This window comes from Stegostoma tigrinum, chromosome 7 (assembly GCF_030684315.1).
Source record: "Stegostoma tigrinum isolate sSteTig4 chromosome 7, sSteTig4.hap1, whole genome shotgun sequence".
NCBI lineage: Eukaryota > Metazoa > Chordata > Chondrichthyes > Orectolobiformes > Stegostomatidae > Stegostoma > Stegostoma tigrinum.
Genome location: NC_081360.1, coordinates 15,774,673 through 15,799,425, shown reverse-complemented (window position 1 = coordinate 15,799,425; position 24,753 = coordinate 15,774,673). Strand labels below are relative to the sequence as shown.

Genomic DNA, 24,753 nt, shown 5'->3' with positions numbered 1-24,753 from the left:
CCTTCAACACTAATTCTTAGCTTCACTTCTGACACCATGTTCTGTGCTCACCAGACATCAACCTTGTTTGTATAGTGTCTCTACTGGAACCTCTCCAAAATGGCCACTTCTCTTGTCTGTGCCTTTTAGCGAGGATCATGTGACATGGTAGACCCAATGTTTGTACTTGACTGAATTTCATCCAAGTTTTACGTACCCCTTAGAGAAATGAAATATGAACAAATTAAATTAAGTTTTTGTTGCAAATCAAAGACAAGCAACCAAATAATAACATTAAAGTAACATTTGTGCCACACAAATGCCAGACAACAACCATCTAAGAGACAATCTGGCCACCTCTCCTTGCATTCAATGGTGTTGCCATCACTAAATCCTCCACTGTCAACCTCCTTGGGATTACCATTGACCATAAACTCAACTGGACTCACCATAAAAGCATATTGTCTGCAAGAGCAGGTCAAAGGTTAGGAATACTGTGCCGAGTAACTCACCTTGTGACTCTCCAAAGCCTATCTACCATCTACAAAGCACAAGTCAAGAGTCTGATAGAATACTCCCCACTTATCTGGATGGGTGCAGCTCCAACTACACTCAAGAATCTTGACACCACCTGGGACAAAGCAGCCCACTTGATCAGCACCACATCTATAAGCACCCAATTCTCCCACTACAATCTACAAGATGCACTGCAGAAGTTCATCAAAGGTCCTTAAACAACACTTTCCAAACCCACAACCATTTCCACCTCGAAGGACAAGGGCAGTAGATACAGGGGAACAATGCTTCCTGCAATTTCCCCTCCAAGCCACTCACCATCTGACTTTTAAATATATCACTATTCCTTCAGTGTCACTGGGTCAAAATCCTGTAATTCCCTCCCTAAGAGCGAAGTGAGTCGACCTACATCCCGTGGACTGCAGTGGTTCAAGAACTCAGCTCATCTTCTTATGGACAACCAGGGACAGTCCAAGCAGGGATGCCCATGTCCCACGAGTGAATTAAAAATAAAACTGTCCAATTCTAGTAGTTATTAACTTAGTGCAGCAATGAGACAACTTGATATCAATGATCGATATTTTGAGTTTCCTTGTATTAAATTATAATAAACTCTACATCACATCAGCTAGCAGAAACACAATATTAACTTTTTTGGGGTGCAGAGTGGTCAGTAAAAGGTAAAGTCATTACAGTTCAATTCTCACATTAGAGAGATTATTATTATTTGCATTTAATTACAAAAGAATTGATTTTTACAGATTATTTGAAACAATGATTTATGATCATTAGTATTGTTTCAAATATTACAGGCGTAATTTCCATTTGCATCTTTAACAGATTGATAGACAATAAGTTTAAAATTTTTGATATGTTACATTTTGGGTTAGTCAGTGAACACATTCATGAGGTGGCTAAGATTCTTTAGCAGACGAAAAGCAATTCATTAAATGAATGAAAAAAAATCAAAATAATAATTATGTAAGGAAAAGACAGTTTGAAATGTCAACATAAACAGCATAACAAAGTTTTAAACTTTGTTAAACCTTCCAGCAATATCCTTTACAGATACTCAAGTACAGAGAAAAATCACTCCTTCTCAGCTCTTTAATTTCTTATTTAACAGGCTCTTCACTCTTCTCCTTCAATGGATTCCTGAGAAAGATGTATGGCTTCTTTCCAGTTTTGCTGGCCAAAACTTTCTTCAAGATCTGATGAGCTAAGCTAGTGGTAGCGTCCTTTCCATGCAGCAGGGTATAATTCCAGTTTTTATCTTTCTGGAGACCCGCAACAATAGACATCAACTTCATCAAATAAAAGTTCAAAAGCAATCAATTGATAACTCAAATGAGCAAGTGATGGAAATGACTATTCAGAAGTACCAAGCAGCAAAACTCAACAATAAAGCCAATTTTTTTGCCTTTTTTGGTTTAGTAGCAGATTCAGAGAGAGAGAGAAAGAAATCAGTTCCAATTCATAACCACTAAAGCAGAGGGTGACAACTGGAAGCCAAGCTAAGGAGTTAGGTATAAATAATGCTGCCCCTGGGTCACTGCTGGCAGGGCACACATTGATTTGTCTTTGTTGGGAATCATATTAAATTGGGGGTTGGAAGTAAGTTGAGCTTCACCCTGCCATTTCTTCCTCTCGGCCTGATTTCCATCTTATCCCTTCCCTTTCCTTTTCCTTTACTTTTATCCCTGGACTTGCTGTCTCACCCCTTCTCCAAACTCAATACCCCTCCCCTCCTCTCTTATTCATCGCTCTCTCTTAACCTTAGTCTACCCATTTTCTCTTCAAGAAAACAATCCAATGGGTTTTGCACTCTAAATCTTCTCAGGTTATAAAGATAACACTTTTCTTTAAAAAAAGAACCAGATCTCTCCAGGGAAATGAATGATTATAAACAGCAAAATATCTCCTGAAAGTTGTTGAGAATCAGTAGCAACCCCTGCTCTATGCCAAGGCAGTCCCACAGATTTCCAAGAAAGCAGACCACTCTGAGAATTTCAATGTGTACAACCAGAGTGGATACCCACCTTAGTGATAATGGGAACTGCAGATGTTGGAGAATCCAAGATAATAAAATGTGCAATAATAAATGTCCAAGCTGTCTCTGCCTCCCTAACCTGTTCTTCCTCTCACCCATCCCTTCCTCCCACTCCAAGCTGCACCTCCATCTCCTGCCTACTAACCTCATCCCACCTCCTTGACCCGTCCGTCTTCCCTGGACTGACCCATCCCCTCCCTACCTCCCCACCTATACTCTCCTCTCCACCTATCTTCTTTTCACTCCATCTTCGGTCCGCCTCCCCCTCTCTCCCTATTTATTCCAGAACCCTCACCCCATCCCCCTCTCTGATGAAGGGTCTAGGCCTGAAACGTCAGCTTTTGTGCTCCTGAGATGCTGCTGGATACCCACCTTACATAGGCCTGAGGCTGGTGACTTTTCCGCATGGTCGGAGCCTGGGCACCTACTTGTCACCTTCTGCCAACAACCAGAAGCAGGTCCTGCTTGCTTGCCCCTTGGCTTTCAGAGATGACCTGAGGTGGCTGTACACTGCTCAGCCAGGAGAAGGTGCTCAAGTGGGTCTGACCCAGCCTGTACTCCGGCTCAGCACTGACTGCCTTGCAGAGTGCCCCAACAAGAAGCTGGCCCTCAGCCAGAGCTGCTGGTACACAGCCTTTTATAAGAGGAGCAAGGCAACACTCCACCCAGTATGACCTGTTCCTTGATTCAAGAGGGTGGCCATGGACAGAATGATCTGGGTGAGAAGGGCCCTCTGCAGCCCAGATCCTGCTCTATTCCTCCTGTGAGGTATCGCAACAGCTGGAGATCTGAAAAGGAAGTGGAGAGAGTTTCTGAGTTCCTGTGTCAGGCTGCAGACTCACTGCTATAGCTCCAGATCTGAGGTTGCTCGCAGCTCCTCCAAGTACTGACTGGTTCTTTTTGGCATTTGCTAATAGGCTCACCAGTCAATGAAGGCAGCAGCACTCACAGGAGAAAAAGGGCTTTTGATTGAAAGAGTAGCTTTTTTGTAAAGTCTGTGAATTAAAACAGACGATTGCCTTTATGTGGCCTGTGAGCAAAAGATTGGGTACTCCTAGTCTCAACCTCTTCTCATTTCTGCAGACTTGCAAGCTTCTATCTAAATTCTCATAGCTTGGAGACTTCACAAACAAAAACGCTTCTGTTAAGAGAAACTATTATCCTATGCTGAAACCTTGATTCTCCTAAGCTGGAGTCAAAACTAAACTAACTTCTGCTTTGTTGTCTTAGTACATCATAAAACTCAAGTGTAAATATTCCATCAATTAAAAGCACAGGGATTCAGCGCACTTAATTGATTCACCTGATTTCTTGGAAGCAACATATTTAGGTCACTTTTCAAAATGCTTATCTGGCCCCTTTAAACAAACAGTTACCTATGCAGAACTGAAACCAAAATCTGTCTGCCTTTGTATTAAATCTGAACTCCAAAATGATAATCATATATTATGCATGTTTATTATAGCTTAAAATATTAGGCTTAAATTTGCAGTCTAATCAGAAACATTGCAAGTTTATAAAATTTGTATGAGTTTTGATTTTACTTTGGAGCACATAGATATTGTGAAGAAGTGTGAATTAGTCCACTTTGGTCAAAAATTTGCCAAAGTAGGATATTCATTTAAATATAAGGAACTATTCAAGTTTGAGGTTCAAAGTGTTCATGGTATCCTTGTGCATGAATCATAAAGTATAGGTTTGGCAAGCAGTTGGGAGCTTTGAGCAGCATGGTAGTTTGGTGGTTAACCCTTCTGCCTCACAGTGCCAGGGAACTGTGTTCAATTCCAGCCTTGGACTGTTTGTGTAGAGTTTGCATGTTCTCCTTGTGTCTGTGTGGGCTTCCTCTAGGTGCTCCAGTGTCCTCCTGCAGTCCAAAGTGGCACAACTTGAGTGGATTGGCCATACTAAAATTCCCATAGTGTTCAGGGATGTGCAGGTTAGATGGATTAGCTATATTACAGATTACAGGGACAGGATAGGGTGGGGGAGTGCGGTGAGTTTGGGTTGGATGTTCTTTGGAGGGTCAGTATGGACTTGTTGGGCCATTTGACCTGTTTCCACACTGCACGGATTCTAGTGTCATCACTAGAAAGTTAGCAATCCAAAGCCACAGGTTAATGCTTTGGCAAATTTGAGCTCAAATCTGATCACAGCAACTGGTTGAATTTAAACACAATGAATAAAATTTTGGAATTGAAAGCTTGTCTCTGCAATGGTAACCTTGAAACTGTTATTGAATTTTGAAAAATTCAGGCTAGCCACGTATGACTCCAAACCTGCATTGATTGCACTTTGAAATGCTCAATGCACAAGTAGTTATGGATAGACAGCACACTAGCCTTGCCATTGCACGCACATTGGCAAAGCATGAAAACAAATTTGGGAAGACAAATGGTAAACTGCCTTCATTGCAAGAGGTTTAGTGTATAGAGGAAGGAAGATTTGTAAATGTCAGGCAGGCAATGACCTAGTGGTATTAATGCTGGACTATTAATCCAGAGACCAAGATAATGTTCTGGATTTGAATCACGCCACGACAGATGGTGGAATTTGAATTCAATAAATATCTGGAATTAACAATCTAATGATAACCGTGACTCTGTTGCAGATTGACGTAAAATCTCATCTAGTTCACTAATGTCCTTTAGGGAAGGAAACTGCCATCCTTACCTGCTCGGACCTACATGTGACTCCAGACCAGCAATGTGGTTGACTCTGAACTGCCTTCTGGGCAATTAGGAATGGGAAATAAATGTTGCCTAAAATCAACACCCTTATCCCGTGAATGAATAAAGAAAGAAGAAAATGTGCAGGCCTTTGGAGTACTAATTGTGTGCTATTTTAATCTTTTTACTTGGGGGTGAAGAAGAAAAATCATTTTTCAGCAAGCAGAGGGAGAAGCAACAGCGAGGACCAGGGGGGCTGCCAGGAATATATTCGGGCAGCAAAATTCGCTGGACTCCAGGGCAGTCCCAGCAGATTGGAAAACAGCAAATGTGGTGCCACAGTTTGGGAGGTAGACAAAAGATGGGGAATTATAGACTGGTTAGCTTAACCTCTGAAGTGGGGAAGATGCTTGAGCCTATTATCAAGGAAGAAATAGCAAGGCATCGCGATAGAAATTGTACCATTGGGCAGCTGCAGCATGGTTCATGAAGGGCAGGTCATGCTTGATAAATCTTTTGGAATTCTATGAAGATATTACGAGCAAGTTAGATAGTGGGGACCCAGTGGATGTGGTGTACTGACATTTCCAAAAGGCCCTTGATAATGTGCCGCACAAGAGGCTGCTGCATAAGATAAGGATGCATGGTGTTAGGGATAAAGTATTAGCATGGATAGAGGATTGGTTGACTAACAGGAAGCAAAGAGTGGAGATAAATGAGTGCAGTTCTGGCTGGCAATCAGTGACTAGTGTGTGGCTCAGGGATTGGTGTTGGGACTGCAATTATTTACAATTTATACAGATGATTTGGAATTGGGGTCCACGAGTAAGGTGTCAAAGTTTACAGATGACACTAAGATGAGTGGCAGTGCAAAGTGTGCAGAGGATTGTGAAACTTTGCAGAGGAACATAGATACATTGAGTGAGTGGACAAAGGTCTGGCAGATGGAATACAATATAAGTAAATGTGAAGTCATACATGTTGGTAGGAGTAATAGTAAAAAGGATTATTACTTGAATGGTAAAAAATTGCAGCATGCTGCTATGCAAAGGGACCTGGGTGTCCTTGTGCATGAATCACAGAAGGTTGGCCTGCAGGTACAACAAGTAATTAGGAAAGCAAATGGAATTTTGTCCTTCGTTGCTGAAGGGATTGAGTTTAAAAGCAGAGAGGTTATGTTGCAGCTGTACAAGGTGCTGGTGAGGCCTCACCTGGAGTACAGTGTGCAGTTTTGGTGTCCTTACTTGAGGAAGACTACTGGCTCTGGAGGGGGTGCAGAGGAGGTTCAGTAGGTTAACTCCAGAGTTGAGAGGGTTGGCTTATGAGGAGAGACTGAGTAGATTGGGATTATATTCATTGGAATCAGATGATTGAGGGGGGTTTTATAGAAACATATAAAATTATGAAAGGAATAGACAAGATAGAAGTACCCACTGGCAGGTGAAGCTAGGACAAGAGGGCATAGCCTCAAGATTAGAGGGAGCAGATTAGAGGGAGCAATGAATTGAGAAGGAACTTCTTCACTCATAGGGTTGTTAATCTGTGGAATTCCTTGCCCGGTGAAGTAGTTGACGCTATTTCAGTCCATGTTTTTAAAGCGAAGGTTTTTTTTTGAACAATAAAGGAATCAAGGGATACGGTGAGAGCACGGGTAAATGGATCTGAGTCCACGAAAAGATCAGCCATGATCTTATTGAATGGCAGAGCAGGCTCGCAGGGCAGGATGGCCTACTCCTGATCCTAGTTCTTATGTTCTATGTTCTTATGTACTTATGTAGAAAGGTGCAATACAGGTTATATTGATTAATTTTTGAGAAGGTTGTTCTATGTAAAGGGAGTGAGTGGATTGGACCTCTGACAATGATCTGGAGTTCAAAACAATGAGTTACGATGTTGTTAGGACACATAGAATTCTCCAACAGCTTAATGGAGCAGTTTCCCTGGCTAAAGAGTCTAGATCTCATGGTCGTATTATGATAATGAGACACCCTTTTAACATTGACAAGAAGAGAAGTTTATTCATTCATGATTGTGAACCTTTGGAGTTTTCTCTATATCTGTGAGCTGGGGATGCTCAGGCAAAGACTACATTGAAGGCAAAGTTTGTTACAGGTTCAACTACTAAAGGAATCAAAGAACATAGGAAGCATGCGGGAAAATGAAGTTGGACAAAATATCACTTACAGTCTTATTGAATGGAAGAGTAGGAATGAGTGTGCTTAATCCTGCTCTGATTTTTCTTTTTCTGTGAGCAGCAGAGGAAGAAGTATCGGCAATGTAACCACAGCATAAAGAAAACATAAGCAATTTCCATAATCTTTTGCACTGAAAATCAGCTGGTCTTTACTTTTGTTTGTCAAGACATTGCAGCTCATTGCAGGCCTTTAAAGTGTTTTTACCATTTAAAACAAAATACCTGTGCTTTTATTTTCTACTCAATCACTGCTTTCTGATTACAATTCATTGCTTCATGATTATGACTCATTGCTTTCTGATGATTCACTGCTTTCTGATGATGATGATGATGATGATGATGATGCATGTGGTGGTGGCTTTTTTGATGTTGAAGTCGATGGTGATGGTGTTGGTGTTGTCATTGGTTCTGATGTTGGTGTTGTTGATGTTTCTGGAGTTGGTGTTGTCAATGGCTCTGGTGTTAGTGTTGTTGATGTTTCTGGAGTTGGTGTTGTCATTGGCTCTGGTGTTGGTGTTGTTGAGGTTTCTGGAGTTGGTGTTGTCATTGGCTCTGGTGTTAGTGTTGTTGATGTTTCTGGTGTTGGTGTTGTCATTGGTTCTGATGTTGGTGTTGTTGATGTTTCTGGAGTTGGTGTTGTCAATGGCTCTGGTGTTAGTGTTGTTGATGTTTCTGGAGTTGGTGTTGTCATTGGCTCTGGTGTTAGTGTTGTTGATGTTTCTGGAGTTGGTGTTGTCATTGGCTCTGGTGTTGGTGTTGTTGAGGTTTCTGGAGTTGGTGTTGTCATTGGCTCTGGTGTTAGTGTTGTTGATGTTTCTGGAGTTGGTGTTGTCATTGGCTCTGGTGTTAGTGTTGTTGATGTTTCTGGAGTTGGTGTTGTCATTGGCTCTGGTGTTGGTGTTGTTGAGGTTTCTGATGCTGGTGTTGTTGATGTTTCTGGTGATGGCGTTGTTGACGGTAATGGCGTTGGCGTTGTCGATGGTTCTGGTGTCGAAGTTGTGGAAGTTATGTCACAAGCCACCAAAATCGACAGAATGGTGGCAAAGTCAATCCTGACTTGACTTGTGCAGGCCAAGTTTATCTGTGTATTTAAAAGATGAGATTGTAATTCAGTGACAGTTCTCAAGAGTGGATTTTGTAAGTGGCTAGGTACCATCAGGAAAATATTGAATGAACAGTCACAAAGAACCATTACAGTACAGAAAAAGGCCATTCAGCCTATTGTGCTGTGCTGGCACTCCTAAAGACTATTTCACATACTGACAATCCCCTTCATTCTCTCCACATCAAAACACATTCCTCCTCTATCCTGAATGGAAACATCAAAGAGTTTTATTATTATGGGACACTTTTAGAGACATGTTGAATATTACATTGCAGATTAGTGGGATTCAGTGATAATTCTGCAGATCCAAAGAGATTTTTAAGAGCCTTCTGTGGGAGGCAGAATCTACCTTATTTTTTTTCAGATCTCTGCACATCACTGCCACATTCTAGATTTTTCATTGGGAGTGATAACGGGACTGCCCCAAGGCAAACTGCAGATTACAGATATGGGACTGTTCTCCTCCCATTATTGACAGTTTAACAGCACGCAGTAATGGGAATACTGTTGCATTTTGAGATCCAGCATTAATCAAGTGGTGGAAGAAGGTGTGTATAAAAATTGTAAGAATTGCTTTCCTTAACACAACTAATCAAGAAGCAATTTAACTGAATCTGAAGAATGACGATGCTGAGGGAGCAGGTTGGACACTGAGCAGCAGTAATGGAGACAAGTCCTGAAACCTTTTAGAAAAATATCTTTTAATGTTTATATGAATCTATTGCATTGTAACATCTCCTCACTAACAAACCACAGCCTGTGTACTCCTATCCTGACCAACATACCATCGTGTCTGCATGCCTCTTTTAAATGTTTGCCACATTTTAGACTTCTGGCCAGTGTGTGTTTTAGTATTAAACTGGTGCTATGGAATTTATGGAACAGTTATTATTTATTGCAACAATTCTGCTTCCAAACCTTAGTCACTCAGAATCATTTAATAACAACTGAAGAACTGCAGATGCTGTAAATCAGAAACAAAAACAGAAATTGTTGAAAACTCTCAGAGGCCTGGCTGCATCTGTGGAGAGAAATCGGAATTAACATTTTGGGTCAAGTGACCCTTCCTCATAACTGATGGTAGCGAGGAAATGTCAGTTCACATGCAGAAGACAGGGTGGGGGAAAGGGTTAGGTAGTAAACAATAGGTGAGGATAGAGCCCAAAGAAAGAGAAGAACAGTTGGACAGACAAAGGAGTGGATAATGGTTGTCTAGGAAGGTAAATGACTTTTAATAGGGACTGTTAGTGGCTAACAATGGATTGTATATAATAGAATTGCAGTCTTCACCCCGAAGCTCACACACCAGACCTTGTTATCCCATTGTCTTCCACCATGGTAGTTGAAATAACTTTCAGGATATCATGATAGAATTTGTGCTGCATGAAGGGGTTCACAATCTATCATTATCACAGTGGGGTGGTTCAAAATATAATTCATAGCTCCAAGTGATTATAAAGTCTTTGAGATGGGATAATAAATACAAATTCTTATTGTTATAAGTCATTAGTAGTTGTAAGTAAATTTTAATTTTGTGAATTTCTTTTATTTTAATCAATTACAGCATTTTCTAACACAGTGATATTATCAATAACATTTTAGAACTTTCATTTCAGCATGAATTCTGAGATATGTTCATGGGGAATATTGAATGAATTAATCAAGAAAGACAAAGGATGGAGCGGGCTTTGGGTTGGCTTGAATTAGTACAAAACTGGCTTAGGAGTTATTAAAGGCTGTGGATATAGGTAAAAGGGCATAAATTGGTGTAGAGGGTATGACCGACCATGAAAGCGTATCACCACATTTTCTTTCTCACTTACACATTGGACTCGAAGAAATTTGGATTATAAGAGAGTAGTCATCGTTCTCCATTTGTCAGATTTCATCTTTCAAGCCAATTATCATCGCAACATTTACAGAGGCTCTCTCTACTCCAGACTAGACATCTAGATCCTTAACATAAACTCTAATGATATACTTCCCCTGCAGAAGACTGTGGATCTATTGTGCAAGAGTGCAGTAAATTGCCTAGCCTGTGATGAAGCGAAATATAGAAACTGCTACCTATCTTGATCACTAACAATTAGATTAGATTAGATTCCCTACAGTGTGGAACAGGCCCTTCAGCCCAACAAGTCCACACCGCCCCTTGGAGCATCCCACCCAGACCCCCTATAACCCACACACCCCTGAACACTAAGGGAAATTTAGCATGGCCGATCCACCTAGGCTGCACATCTTTGGACTGTGGGAGGAAACCGGAGCACCCGGAGGAAACCCACGCAGACACAGGGAGAATGTGCAAACTCCACACAGGCAGTTACCCGAGGCTGGAATCGAACCTGGGTCCCTGGCGCTGTGAGGCTGCAGTGCTAACCACTGAGCCACCGTGCCGCCCTACTTCTATGAAGATGTCTTTCCCTGTTGTATAGTTCTTTCTATAGCACTGTATGATGGGTGATTATGGTACAAATAGATTCCATTCTCATTCAGAAACATTTTAGATTCTTCTTCTTATTTCAAGTTTGATCAATTACATAATGCTAAAACCTCTAGCAACGTATGATTGTAAAACAGTTTCTCAAAGTCTCAATAGGTCTAGCTCTTGTCATTTTGGCACAGCTTCAACACAAGATGACGGGTTTGTCTCATGAAGAGAGATTGAGAATTTAGCCTTCTACTCATCAGAGTTTAAAAGAATGAAAAGAGATCAACTGAGGTATATAAGGTGCAAAAGATGATGGGCACAGTAGATATGGAAAGGATGTTTCCACATGGAGGCAAATCTAGAAATGAGAGGTCATAGTTTTAGGATAGGCAGCGTAGCAGATTTAAAAAATAGTTGAGTAGAAATTAATTCTCTCAAAGGGTCATAAATCCATGGAATTCACTACCCCAGATTGTGGTGGATGCAGGGACATGGAGTAAATTTAGGGAGGAAATAGACAGATTTTTAATTAGTAATGGATTGAAGGGTTGTAGAAAGGAGCAGGGAAGTGGGTTCAAGGCTGAGATGCGATTAGCCATGATTGTATCAAATAGCAGAGCAGTTCTGAAGAAGGGTCACTGGACACACAATGTTAACTCCGATTTTTCTTCACAGATGCTGCCAGACCTGCTGAGCATTTCAAGGAAGGAAATAATTCAGGTCAGTCCCATTCAGCTGGAAAACACTGATGATTCATTTGAAGGTTTTTTTTTAAGTAAACATCACTATTACAGTTTTTAACACTGAACCAACTGAGGACTGTATTTCACATGTTCCATGATGAATCATTGTGCCACATTCCTGTTGCACTAAAGATTCCAGTGTGAGGATTAATTACTGAAGAGAAACAAGCAATCAACATTTTAATACTCACAGTACTTGAAAGAGGCTTCAGTGCTAGATCAATTTCAAAGATACTGCTGGATGTAGCTTCCTGCGCATCAAAGGCTAAATCTAGTTGAAACAAACGTTCTCCAAAGTTGGTAATCTAACCAAAAGAATAGAGTTGCACTTAGTGAGAGTTTGTTCAGGTAATACTTAGAAATAATGACTTGGTATGCCACAAAAACATAATTGAAGCTTTCTATCAATTATTATTTGGGAAATTGTAGAATCTCTACAGTATGGAAACAGGCCATTCAGTCCATCAGGTTCACACCAACACTCCAAACAGTTTACCACCCAGACCCACCCTATCCCTGTATTTCCCATGTCTAACCCACATAGCTCACACAGCCCTGGACACTATCGACAATTTAGCATGGCCAATTCACCTGCACACCCATTGGACTGTGGGAGAAAATCTGAGCACCCAAAAGAAACATAAGCAGACATGGGGAGAAATTGCAAACTCCGCACAGACAGCTGCCCAAGGCTGGAATTGAGCCCGCACCTCTGGTACTGAGGCAGCAGTGCTGACCACTGACCCATCATACCACCCTAATGTCTTGACACGTTTTAATTTGTTAAAGGTGGTATGCACATTCAAATTACTGCACTATGGCCAGTTCATAGAATCATGTATAAAGTTATTGTAATGATCATTTGATTTTCATAAGTTCTTTGTTGAGCCAAGTGATTCATGAGTGATTCATTAATGACTCATTCCAAAACTAAGTATTAACATCGACACATTCAGTATTAAAGGCTGATATGTGAAAAAAAACCAAAACTTACATAAATCATCCTATGTGAAATAAGGCTCATTACAAAAAGTGCTTGGTCAATGAAGGCTATCTGATAGTATATATATATTGGACAATGTGTGGAGTTGGTGAAACAGAGAACAGAGACTTTTTAAATATTATAAAATCAGTGCTTGTTTGAGAAAAACACAAGGAAGGCATTGACAAGAATTTGGTGGCTGATCATGGGATTGGAAAGCAAGGATCAAACAGAAAGGACAGAGAAACAAAGATTTATCAGCATTAAAAAAAAGTTAAAAGTTTGCCAAAGTAAATGCATCCCTGAGAAGACCAGAACAGCAGGAGAGAGTTTGACATTGGCAGTGTGACTGCCTGTTAGAAGGTGTATTTGCATTTGTACTCCACGTTGTCATTGTTTCTGCCTATATTTGTGCAGTTCTACCACTGATAACCACACCAGAAAGTATCTGTGTCCCACGCCTGAGACCAAGCTACCTTACACAGATGTAGGCGGCCTGCACACCATGTCATCACACCTGGGTGGAGGTATTAGACTACTCACTGGGCATTTCTTCAGCTATTCCTAAAGTCAATGCAACAGATATATTTCAAGCTGCGGGGTCCACATTTTTATTTTAGAAAACAATGAAACTGTTTCACAGGTGAGTACTTCTCAGCATTCATCAAGACATTATTCAGCAGATCTTTTAGGAAAATGGTACGAGATTCCATAGCGCTGGCATCAATGTATTCTTTTACTGTGGAGCTGCATCCATCTTCATTTATTCTAATTTTAATGCAGTTCTCCCTTCTCTCTGCCATTTTTGATGTTTTGCGGTCTCTAAAATTGGGTGTGTTTTTGCCTGTTTAATTGTTTAATATTACTTTGAACAAAGCTGTCAGGTTATGATCACCACGACTTGACCTGTGAAAGTGCTACTGGGTTTTCAGTGTTATGTTCCTACAATGTGGTTCATGGGCTGGAATTGACTTCCCCGTGTTAGATTGTCAATGTCTTGTCCATTTCTGAAGTCTATGATGGTTATTTCACTTGATAAAGCTACGGTTCTTTGCCATTTCTATATCCCTGGGGTTTGACAGCTGTAACAATATCAGCTGTCAGTAGGAAAAGCTTCAGCAGGTAATGTTGTTTGCCAGCTACAAGCACATCATTGATATTTGGGGGCAGGTAATAGCACAGTAGTATTGTTGCTGTACAATAATCCAGAGACCCAGGTAATGTTCTGAGGACATGGATTTGAAATCCCATCATGGTGGATTGTAGAATTTGCGTTTTTTTAAAATTTAGACTCAAAAGACTTATGATGACTATTGTCAATGGTTGTAAAACTCTTATCTTGTTCACAAATGTGCTTTAGGGAAGGAAATCTGCCATCCTTATCTGGTCAAACTTAGATGTGATTCCAGACGCACGGCAATGTGACTGACTCTTAGCTACCCTTTGGCAAGTCATTCAGTTGTATTAAAACCACTAAAAAAATCTCACGAAAGGTATGAAACTGAATGGACCACCTGACATCGACCTAGGCATTAGAAATGACAACAAACACAGCCCTGTCAATTCTGTGAAGCTGGATGAACACAGCAGATGAAGGGTCTAGGCCCGAAACGTCAGCTTTTGTGCTCCCGAGATGCTGCTTGGCCTGCTGTGTTCATCCAGCTTCACACTTTGTTATCTTGGATTCTCCAGCATCTGCAGTTCCCATTATCCCGGTCAATTCTGTATAATCCTCCTTACCATCATCTGGAGGCTGATGCTAAAATTAGGAGAGCTGTCTCACTGATTAGTCAAGCAACAGCCTGACTTAGTCATACTCATGGAATCGTACCTTTCCACAGTGTCCCTGACACCATCATCACCATTCTTGGGTATGTTCTGTCCCATCGGCAGGATGCATTCATTAGGGATGGTGGCTCAATGGTATTCAGTCGGGAGGGAGCGTGCCCTGGGAGTTCTCAACTTTGAGACCACATTCCATGCAGTCTTACAGTATCAGGTCAAAGGGCAATGAAACTCATTCCTCCCCACATCAGCTGATGAATCAGTGTTTCTACATGTTGAGCAACACTTGGAGGAAATGATGAGAGTGGCAAGGGAATGGAATGTTCTCTGGGTGGGGGACTTCAATGCCCACCACCAAGATGGCTTTAGCAGCAAAACTACCTATTGAGCTTGTTGAATCATATAGTGGCTACACTGGGTCTGTGGTAGGTGAGAGAAAACCAACAAAAGGGAAAGCATATTTGACTTCACCATCACCAATCTTCCTGTCACAGATGCATCAGTCCAATACAGTATTGCTAAGAGTGACTACCTCACAAACCTTGTGTAGACAAAAGTCTGCTTTTATAGTAAGAATATGTTTCATCAATTTGTGTGGCATCACCACTGCGCTGAATGGAGCAGACTTCAAACAGAGCTAGCAGCTCAAGACCGGGCAGTAGTTGCAAACTTGTACTCAATTGCAATCTGCAACTTGTATTCAAACTTAATCTGGATATTGTGCAGTAGATGATCCAGACTTTGGAATGGCATGTGGCAAGTAACATGCATGACACACAAGTGCCTGGCAGTGACCATCTCCAACAAGAAAGAATCCAAGCATCATCCCTTGACATTCAAAAGTGTTACCAATGCAGAACACCCCACTATCAACATTCTGGGAGTCACCATTGGCCAGATTCTTAAATGAACTAGTCATATAAATACAGTGGGCACTACAGCAGGTCAGAGACTAATTGGCTTGCAGCAAGCAACTCACCTCCTGACTCTACATTGCCTGTGATCCGCTCACAAGTTGTGAGTTAGGAGTCTGATGGAATACTCCCCACTTGAACTGGATGAGTGCAGATTCAACAACACTCAAGAAGCTTGAAACCATCAAAGACAAAGCGGCCCAACTGATTGGCACCACATCCATGAACATCCACTCCCTCTTCCACCAATGCTCAGTAAGGAGCAGCGTGTACCATCCACAAGATGCACTGCAGAAATTTACCAAGGCTCCATAGAAAGCATTTTACAAATGCATAACCACTACCACTCCGAAAGGCAGCAGATACATGGGAACACCACCATCTGCAAGCTCCCCTCCAAGCCACTCACTACCATGACCTGGAAATAAATTGTTGTTCTTTCCTTTTGATGGGTCAAAATCCTGGACTGCCTCCCTAACAGCATTGCGGAACTACCTACAGCAAATGGACTGCAGCAGTTCGAAAATGCAGCTGATCACCACCTCCTCAAGAGCAACTAGGGATTAGTAATAAATGTTGGCTGTACCCGCAAAACCCATATCCCCTGAATAAATAATACAATCATGCTTTCAGAAGCACAGCTGGAAAGGAACATCATTTATTGTTGAACACCAGGAGACAGCCAGAACAAACAGTTCGACAGACCCATTCCTAGGTCAGTTTTTTTTTTGCAGACTGGTTGGACTGGAGAGTCTGTTACCATGTTGTATGACTCTATGATTCTATGTTGTCACATTGAAACTGAATGACGTTCCCACCACCAAAACACAGCGACTTCTTCTTTTGGTTTTCTTTTTAACTATTAACCACCTGGGTCTGCTTGATGAAGGGCTCAGGTGAGGCGTACCAGTTGAGCAGGCCAAGGGAATTCAAACTCAACAAGCTCCACGTGGGGCATAGCTAATGATTCCCCTTGGATGTTGTAGGGATTGTCACAGAATACTTTACAATGCTGATTAGCCTCAAGTTGTTGTTGTGACAGGCAATGGGAAATCAATTTAAGAATGTCAATACCCACTGCATAAGAATGACAATGGGAAACAGAGAATTCAATTCCTAGTCCCACTTCAGGTATAACAGCAACAACTTATATTTGTTTGCGATAACAAGGTGTAGAGCTGGATGAACACAACAGGTCAAGCAGCATCAGAGGAACAGGACAGCTGACGCTTCGGGTCTGGACCCTTCTTCAGAAATTCAGAAGACTGGAAACATCAGCTTTCCTTCTCCTCTGATGCTGCTTGGCCAGCTGTGTTCATCCAGCTCTACACCTTGTTATCTCAGATTCTCCAGCATCGGCAATTCCCACTATATATAGAATAAAAGCAGTTCTTTGAACATGTGTAGTGTCACCAGTGAAAGTCGTGAAACAGAGGTAATTTTTGCAGTTGGGTCACTGTGAGACATCAGGGAGGTGTTATATCTGAGCTTATATTCTTCCTGCCCAGTCACACCTTCTCTTCCTAATAGTCTCTCACGGCAAGAAAGATGTGTGCCATGGAGTATATCCCATTTCAAAAGCTATGCAAGGAGTCTGTAAAAGTGGGGAGGTTGTTGCTGCATTGTAACTGTGGCTGACCAGGAAACTGTCCTGCTATTCCTGCTTTTCATAGGCATATTGGAGTGAATTGGTAGTTGATAATCAAACTGTTTGACTGCGCTATGGTGCACCTTCAATTGTCAGACTTGAACTTCAAAACACTGACTCAGACTTCAGGACCACACCCACAGGACCTTGTTGAAGGAATAAGAACATTTCCTCATACTGAGGAAGCATTTGAAGTAGCACGAGAGGAGGGAACCTCATCAAAAACTGCATGGGAACATTCATGGAGCAGGAAGATTTCCAGAACTTTAATTACTTCAGATTTCCCTTATTTTCCTTTGGTTGTGATAGGTGGAGAGAATTGGACTAGTCCCAAATGAGATTTGCTGTTCAGCAGCATTTAGTGACCAGTATCTGTAATCCCTTTCTTTTGGAGAAGATTACTGCTTTATGGCAGATCAACAGGTATTTGCACAGGGACATCCCATTAAACTGTTTACAAATGAAATTTCAATGTTAATAATTCACATTGAAGCAATTAACTGAAAATGAAGTGGTGACAACAGGAGATAACAAGGTGTAGATTTGGATGAACACAGCAGGCCAAGCAGCATCAGAGGAGCAGGAAGGCTGATGTTTCGGGCGTAGACCCTTCTTCAGAAAATTGGTGACAACAGGAAGTAAATTTGTTGAACAGAAAGCACCAGTTATACTTTAGATTTAAACAATATATAGAAAGAAAACTGTTACATCACAGAAAGCCCAAAATGCCACAAATGCTTATTTTTTCTATTTTCAGCAATATAATTTCTTAGTAATGTCTTGCAAGCTCAGCTGGTGATAGCACTCATTACAAGGGAAGAGAACAAAAATAAATCAATAGGATTTTGTGGTACTTACATTTGTTACTCTACAGTTCACAATAGTCAAAGGGTTACCCATTGCAAAATCTCTATTCAGTCTTGTAACCGTAGCATTCAAGACTATATCAATCTCGGTAAAGGTAGATGGCTCACATGGATCTATCGAATCTAAAAGCAAAAGGATTTTTAACAATGAATACATTTTTGACTATTGGCCATTTGAATTAATACCCAATGATACTCTAATCATTCCATAACACAATTTAATACTTGCCAGATTGATAAAGAATACGAGCTGCAGCAAACAAAAACAGAATAATTTTCATTTTGCCAGCAGATACGAAGTCAACTCTCCAATTCTTTCTCCTCTCTGCCTGCTGCCTGATTTCATTCATTATTTATTGTGGGACAATGACGAAATCTGACCACAATCACTGTACTGATTCTGCTTCTGTCATTTCCTCCACACCCTTACCAACTGTTAATAACAAGCCCAAACATATCTTTGGATCTAGTAATCTCTTTATTAGGGAGGGACGTGCATCAGCCTGCATAAGTAATTTTTATGCTCGGAATTGATGGTAAAATATAATATAAAATGGATATTTTTTAATTATATATCTGATGGGCTACATCCCAGAATGTTGAATGATGTGAGACAGCAGGATCATGGCAGATGGACTTTAATATGCATAAATGTGAAGCTGTCCACTTTAGTAGGAGGAATGAATATATCTTAACTGGTGAGAGATTGGGAAGTGTTGATTTTCAGACATACCTGGGTATCCTTATGAATTAGTCGCTGAAACTAACATACAAGTGCAGCAAACAAATAGGAAGGCAAATGGAATGTTGGCCTTTAAATTTGCATACAGGAGCGGGGATAAAACCATCATAAGACCATAAGATATAAGAGCAGAATTAGGCTATTTGGCCCATCAAGTCTGCGCTGCCATTCGATCATAGCTGACATGTTTTCAACTCATTCTGCTGCCTTCTCCCTGTAACCCTTGATACCCTTACTAATCAAAAATTTAACTATTTCTGTCTTAAGTACACTCAGTGACTTGGTCTCTACACCTTCTAGGATAATGATTTCCACAGATTAACTACCCTCTTGCTGAAGAAATTCCTCCTCATCGCAGATGTAAAGGGTCATCCCTTCTTTCTCTTTCTGAGGTAGTACCCCCCAGTCCTAGTCTCTCCTACTGGTGGAAACATCTTCTCCATGTCCACTCTATCTGGGCCTCTCAGTATGCTGTAAGGTTCAGTCAGATCCCCCCTCATTCTTCTAAACTCCATTGAGTACAGACTCAAAGTCCTCAACTGCTCCTCACATGACAAGTCCTTTTTTCCTGAAATCATTCTTGTGCAATTCTTCTGGACCTTCTCCAATGCCAGCACATCCTTCCTTAGATTTGGGGCCCAAAACTGCTCGTCATATTCCAAATTTGGTCTGATCAGAGGCTTATACAGCTGCTCCAGTAGATCTCTGCTCTTGTATTTTAGCTGTCTTGAAATGAATTTTTGACATTGTATTTACTTTCCTAACTGCGAACTGATCCTGCATGTTAAACTGAAGAAAATCTTGAGCTAGGACTCGCACACTATTTATGCTTCAGATTTTTGTAGACTTTTCCTATTTACAAAATAGTCCACACATCTATTTTTCCTACCAAAGTGCATAACCTCACACTTCCTCACATTGTATCTCATCTGCCACTTCCTTGCCCACTCTCCCAGCCTGTCCAAGTCCTTCTGCACCCTCCCCGCTTCCTCAAGCCTTACCTGTCCCTCCGCTTATCTTTGTGTCATCTGCAAACTTAACAGCAAAGCTCTCAGCTCAGATCATTAATATATAACATTTATAGTTATGGTCCCAACACTGAGCTGTGCAAAAGTCCACTAGTCACAGTCTACAATCTTGAAAAAGACACCTTTATCCCTACTCTCTGCCTTCTGCTAGTCAGCCAATCCTCTATCCATGCCAGTACTTGTCCCTAACATCATGGACACTTATCTCAGTTAGCAGGCCCCTGTGCAGCTCCTTGTCACTGGCTTTCCGAAAATCCAAAGACATGATGTTCACCAGCTCTCCTTTGTCCAACTTGCTTGTTTACTCCTCAAAGAATTCTAACGAATTTGTCAGGCATGACTTCCCCTTGATGAAGTGGTGCTGACTTAGCCCAACATTACCACGCACTTTCAAGTAGTCTGGAATCTCTGCCCCTAATGATAGACTCTACAATCTTACAGTGACTGAGGTAAGGCTAACTGATCTATAATTTCCTAAGACAATACCAGTCTAAACTAGAGCCCCAGATTAACCACACATGCAAACGCTGACTGTGGCAACTCTTACATGATATAAAGGGCTACGAAGTGGAGTAGAATCACTGTTGACAATGCGTCCCTCCCCGATGAGCTCAATGTGTTCTATGCTCATTTTGAACAGAAAGTCAGTAAAATAATCTCACATGCCCTGACAGCTTTGGGTCCGTCATCAGATCGGCCTTCTTGTGGGCCGACCCACAGAAAGCAACTGGCCCAGATGGAGTCCTTGGCTATGCACTCACACTGGGAGCATTATGTGATATGTTTAACTTCTCTTTGTTATGCTCTGAGCTTCCGACCTGCTTCGATCATCTTTCTGGTGTCAAGGAAAAATCGGGCAACATGCCTTAATGACTACAGCCCGGTGGCTCTGACATTCGTCATTATGAAGTACTTCAAGAAGTTGGTAGTGGCATACATCAACCCACGCTTCCCAGTTTGACTTGACCTGCTTTAAGTTGTCTACCATCACAATAGGTCCAGGGCAGGTGCTATCTTTCTGGCCCTACATTCATCCCTGGAACATCTGGATAACAAGGAAACCTATCTAGCAGACTCATATTTATTGACTTTAGTTCTGTCTTCAACACCATAATTCCAACAAAATTCATTTCCAAACTCCAAGACCTAAATCTCTGCTTCCCCCCTCTGCTACTGGATCCTCAACTTCCTGAACTGCAGACTGCAATATGTGAGGAGAAACAACAGGACCTCCTCCACAATAATCCTCAACACTACTGTCTCACAACACTGCATACACAGCCTCTTACTATACTCCTTATACACATACCACTGTGTGGCCAAATTCAGCTCTAACTTCATTGGCAAATTTGCTGATGACACCACTGTGGGTTGGATCTTAAACAACGACAAGACAGAGTACAGACAGAGATGGACCGCAGTGTATCATGGTGCAAAGATAAAAATCTCTCCCTCAAGTGTCGGAAAAAGAAAGGAACTAGTAATTGACTTCAGGAAGCGGAGTGGAAGACTCGACCCTGTCGATATCAATGGTGCTGAGGTGATGGTTAAGAGTTTCAAATTCCTTGGAGTAAGTGTCATCAACAATCTATCCTGGTCCATCCACACCAGTGCTGCAGCCAAGAAAGCACACCAATGTCTCTATTTCCTCAGAAGACTAAGGAAATTCAGTCTATCCTCAATGACTCTTAACAATTTTTATAGCTGCACCATTGAAAGTCTCTGATCCTGATATCACAGCTTGATATGACAACTATTCTGCCCAAGACCATAAAAAGTTACAGTCTTGTGAACATAGCCCAGTCCTTCATGCAAACCAGCCTTCATTCTATTGACTCTGTCTACACTTCCCGCTGCCTCAGCAAAGCAGCCAACATAATCAAAGACCCCTCCTCCCTGGTTATACTCACTTCCACCCTCTTCCACCAGGCAGAATGTACAAAAGTTTGAAAATGTTGCCTGGCCTGTTGTATTCCTCCAGTTTCACACTGTCATCGACTGGTTTGAGAACAGCTTCTTCCTGCTGTTATGAATGGACCTTTCGAGTATTAGAGTTGATTTTGCTTTGCACCTTCTCTGTAGCAATGCACTACATTCTGTAGTCTGTTTAATTACCCTGATGTACTAATGTTGGGCATGACTTTTCCCCGGGGTGCCGTCCATCCAGTCTAGGTGATATATCAAACTTCAGACCTCACAGATTCCTGAGCACCTTCTCCTTAGTCATAGCCACTATGCTCACCCCTGTTTGTGCTGGTGTCTTCCACTGTGAAAAGTGATGCAAAGTACCTATTCAGCTCTTCCGCCATTTCTTTGTTCCCCATTATTACTTCTCCACCCTCATTTTCCAAAGATTCAATGTCTACACTCGCCTCCCTCTTACCTTTTGTACATTAAACAAAATTCTGGCTAGCTCCTCCCTCATGTCTTTTTGGTTACCTTTACTCAATTTTAGTACCGTCATATCTGATTTCAGCTTCTCTCTCTCAAACTGCGGGGTGAATTCTATCGCATTATGGTTGCCCGCTAGGGTTCCTTCACCTTAAGCTCACTGGTCTAATGGGCTTCATTACACATTACAAAATCTAAATTGCCTGTCTCCCAGTGGGCTAGACCAGAAGCGGCTCCAAAAAGCCATCTTGTAGAAATTCCACAAATTCCTTTCCTTGAGAACTGCTCCCAACCTGATTTTCCCAGTCCACCTGCATATTAAAGTTCCCATGATTATTGTAACAGTGCTTTACGTACCTTTTTTATCTCCTAATTTATTTTTTCCCCCACATCCTGACGACTGATGGGAGGCTGTATACAGCTTCCATCAGGGCCTTTTTCTTTTGCGGTTCCTCAACTCTACACACACAGATTCTATGCCTTCTATATTGCTTTGAGTGATAGAATCATACAGCACAGAAACAGGCCCTTCAGCCGATTTCGTCCATGCTGACCAAGTTTCTCAAAGTGAACTAGTCCCATTTGCCTGCATTTGGACTATATCTCACTGAACCTCTCCTATCCACATACCTGTCCAAATGTCTTTTAAATGTGGTTGTCGTACCTGCCTCCACCACTTCCTCTGGCAGCTTGTTTCATGTAAGCATCACCCACTTGTGCAAAAAAGTTGCCCCTTAAATCTTACCCCTCTCACCTTGAACCTATACCCTCTAGTTTTGAACTCCCTGACCCTGGGAAAAAGACCTTGTGAATTCACCTTACCTGTGTCCCTTATGATTTTATGAGTCTCTATAAGCTCACCCCTCAGCATCCTATCCTCCAGCGAAAAATGTCCCAGCCTATCCAGCCTCTCCTGATGACTCAAACCTTCCAGTGTCAAGAACAGCCTTATAAAATTTTTTTTCCACATTTCCAGTTTAATAACATCATTCCTATAGCAAGGTGACCAGAACTGTACACAGTACTCCAAATGAGACCTTACCAATGTCGTGTATTGGTACAGCTGGGTCTCTTCCTGTTCGATAATACTCCTCTTGCTATCAATTTAATTTGGTTGCTTACTAATAGGCAACCATGCCCCCTCTGCCCACCAGCCTGTACCTTCAATAGGATGCATTTCCTTGGATATTTTGTTTCCAGGCCTGACCCCCTTGCAGCCAAATCTCTGTCATGCCCAAAACATGATACACACCACTGTTAATCTGCATTACGAGATTATTTACCTTGATTTGTATTAACGTACAACATCCCTGCATTGATTGCCCCTTTCTCATACTTGTCCCCTTATCTGCCACACCTGAAATTACATTCCTGATCCTTTCTATCTTCTGTGTCCTAACATTTCTTCTAGAAACTTTAATAACCTTTCCTGAGTCATCCCTCCAACCTCTTTAACTAGTTTTAAGGACTTTGTACCCACCCTACTAAACCTTTCTGCGAGGATCCAGGTTCCAGGTTGGTGCAGTTGGAGCACATTCCAAGGGTACAACCCTAATATTGATGCCAGTGCTCCACGAAATGGAACTCTTCTGACCTTCTTTACTGATTTGCATGTGGCTCAGGTAATAACCCAGAGATTACAACTTTTGAGGTCCATGTTGTCAAATGAACAACAACAACTGGATCTTCCCCCTCCCTCTCCAGTATCCTTTCAAGCCAACCTGAAACGTCCTTTACCTTGGCACCAGGCAGGCAACACATCACGTGGGACTCTGGATCCTGCTCCCAAAGGATGCTATCTGCACCCACTAATTAGAGAATCCCCTACCACTGTCGCTTTTCTTTGTGCTCCCCACACTTGACTGGTTTCCTGGGCCATGGAACAGTGATCAGTTTGACCATCCTACTGCAGACCCTTTCCTCATCCATACAGAGAACGAGTACCTCATACCAGTTGGACTAGGCAGAAGGCTGAGGCTCCTATAATGCTACATTCAGGGTCCTTCTACTTACCTCACTTGTTGTCATACACTTCTGGCCAGTGTTACCTTCATATAATCGTCATATTGTGGAATCCCCGTGATGTGGATGCAGGCCATTCAGTCCATCAAGTTCACACCAACCCTCTGAAGAGCATCGCACCCAGAACGACAGTCCTATTCTATCCCTCTAAACACTGTATTTCCCATGGCTGATCTACCTAGTCTGTGCATCCACGGGCACTATCGGCAATCTAGCTTGGCTAATCCACCTAGTCTGCATATCTTTGGACTGTGGGAGGAAACCGGTGCACCCAGACACAGGGAGAATGCACAACTCCACACAGTCATCCGAGCGTGAAAGCAAACTGGGGTACCTGACGCTCTGAGGTTGCAGTGTTGACCACTGAGCTACTGTACCTTCCTCTGGCCAGTAGCCAAACTGGAAATATTTAAGCTACAGGGTGTAATTGCCTGGGATATTCTCCCATTCCCAGATGCACTGCAGTATCTGAAGTTCAGGTTCCAGTTTATTAATTTTGAGTCCAAGTTCCTCGAGCTGCGGACAATTAATGCAGATGTGGTTGCTGTGGCTCGCAATGGAATCCAGATGATGAACAGATGGAGGCCATCTCGACTCATGGAATGCATGCAGGCTCTCAGTAAGACAAACCCATCAAGTGCGTTCCTCCTCTCAAAACCTGTACCCCTGCAGATTGACTTCTGGCAAGCAT

At 41.9% G+C, this 24,753-nt stretch overlaps 1 protein-coding gene across 1 annotated transcript; it reads right to left on the bottom strand.

The window, feature by feature from the left end:
* Positions 1–2,976: 2,976 nt before the first annotated feature.
* Positions 2,977–18,229, bottom strand: LOC125453799 (uncharacterized). Its single transcript, XM_048533752.2, has 5 exons — positions 18,109–18,229; positions 17,872–18,002; positions 11,876–11,989; positions 7,861–8,486; positions 2,977–3,226 (listed from the first exon to the last, which is right to left on the bottom strand). Exons 1-5 carry the CDS (start codon positions 18,227–18,229, stop codon positions 2,977–2,979), a joined length of 1,242 nt encoding a protein of 413 aa, XP_048389709.2.
* Positions 18,230–24,753: the final 6,524 nt, after the last annotated feature.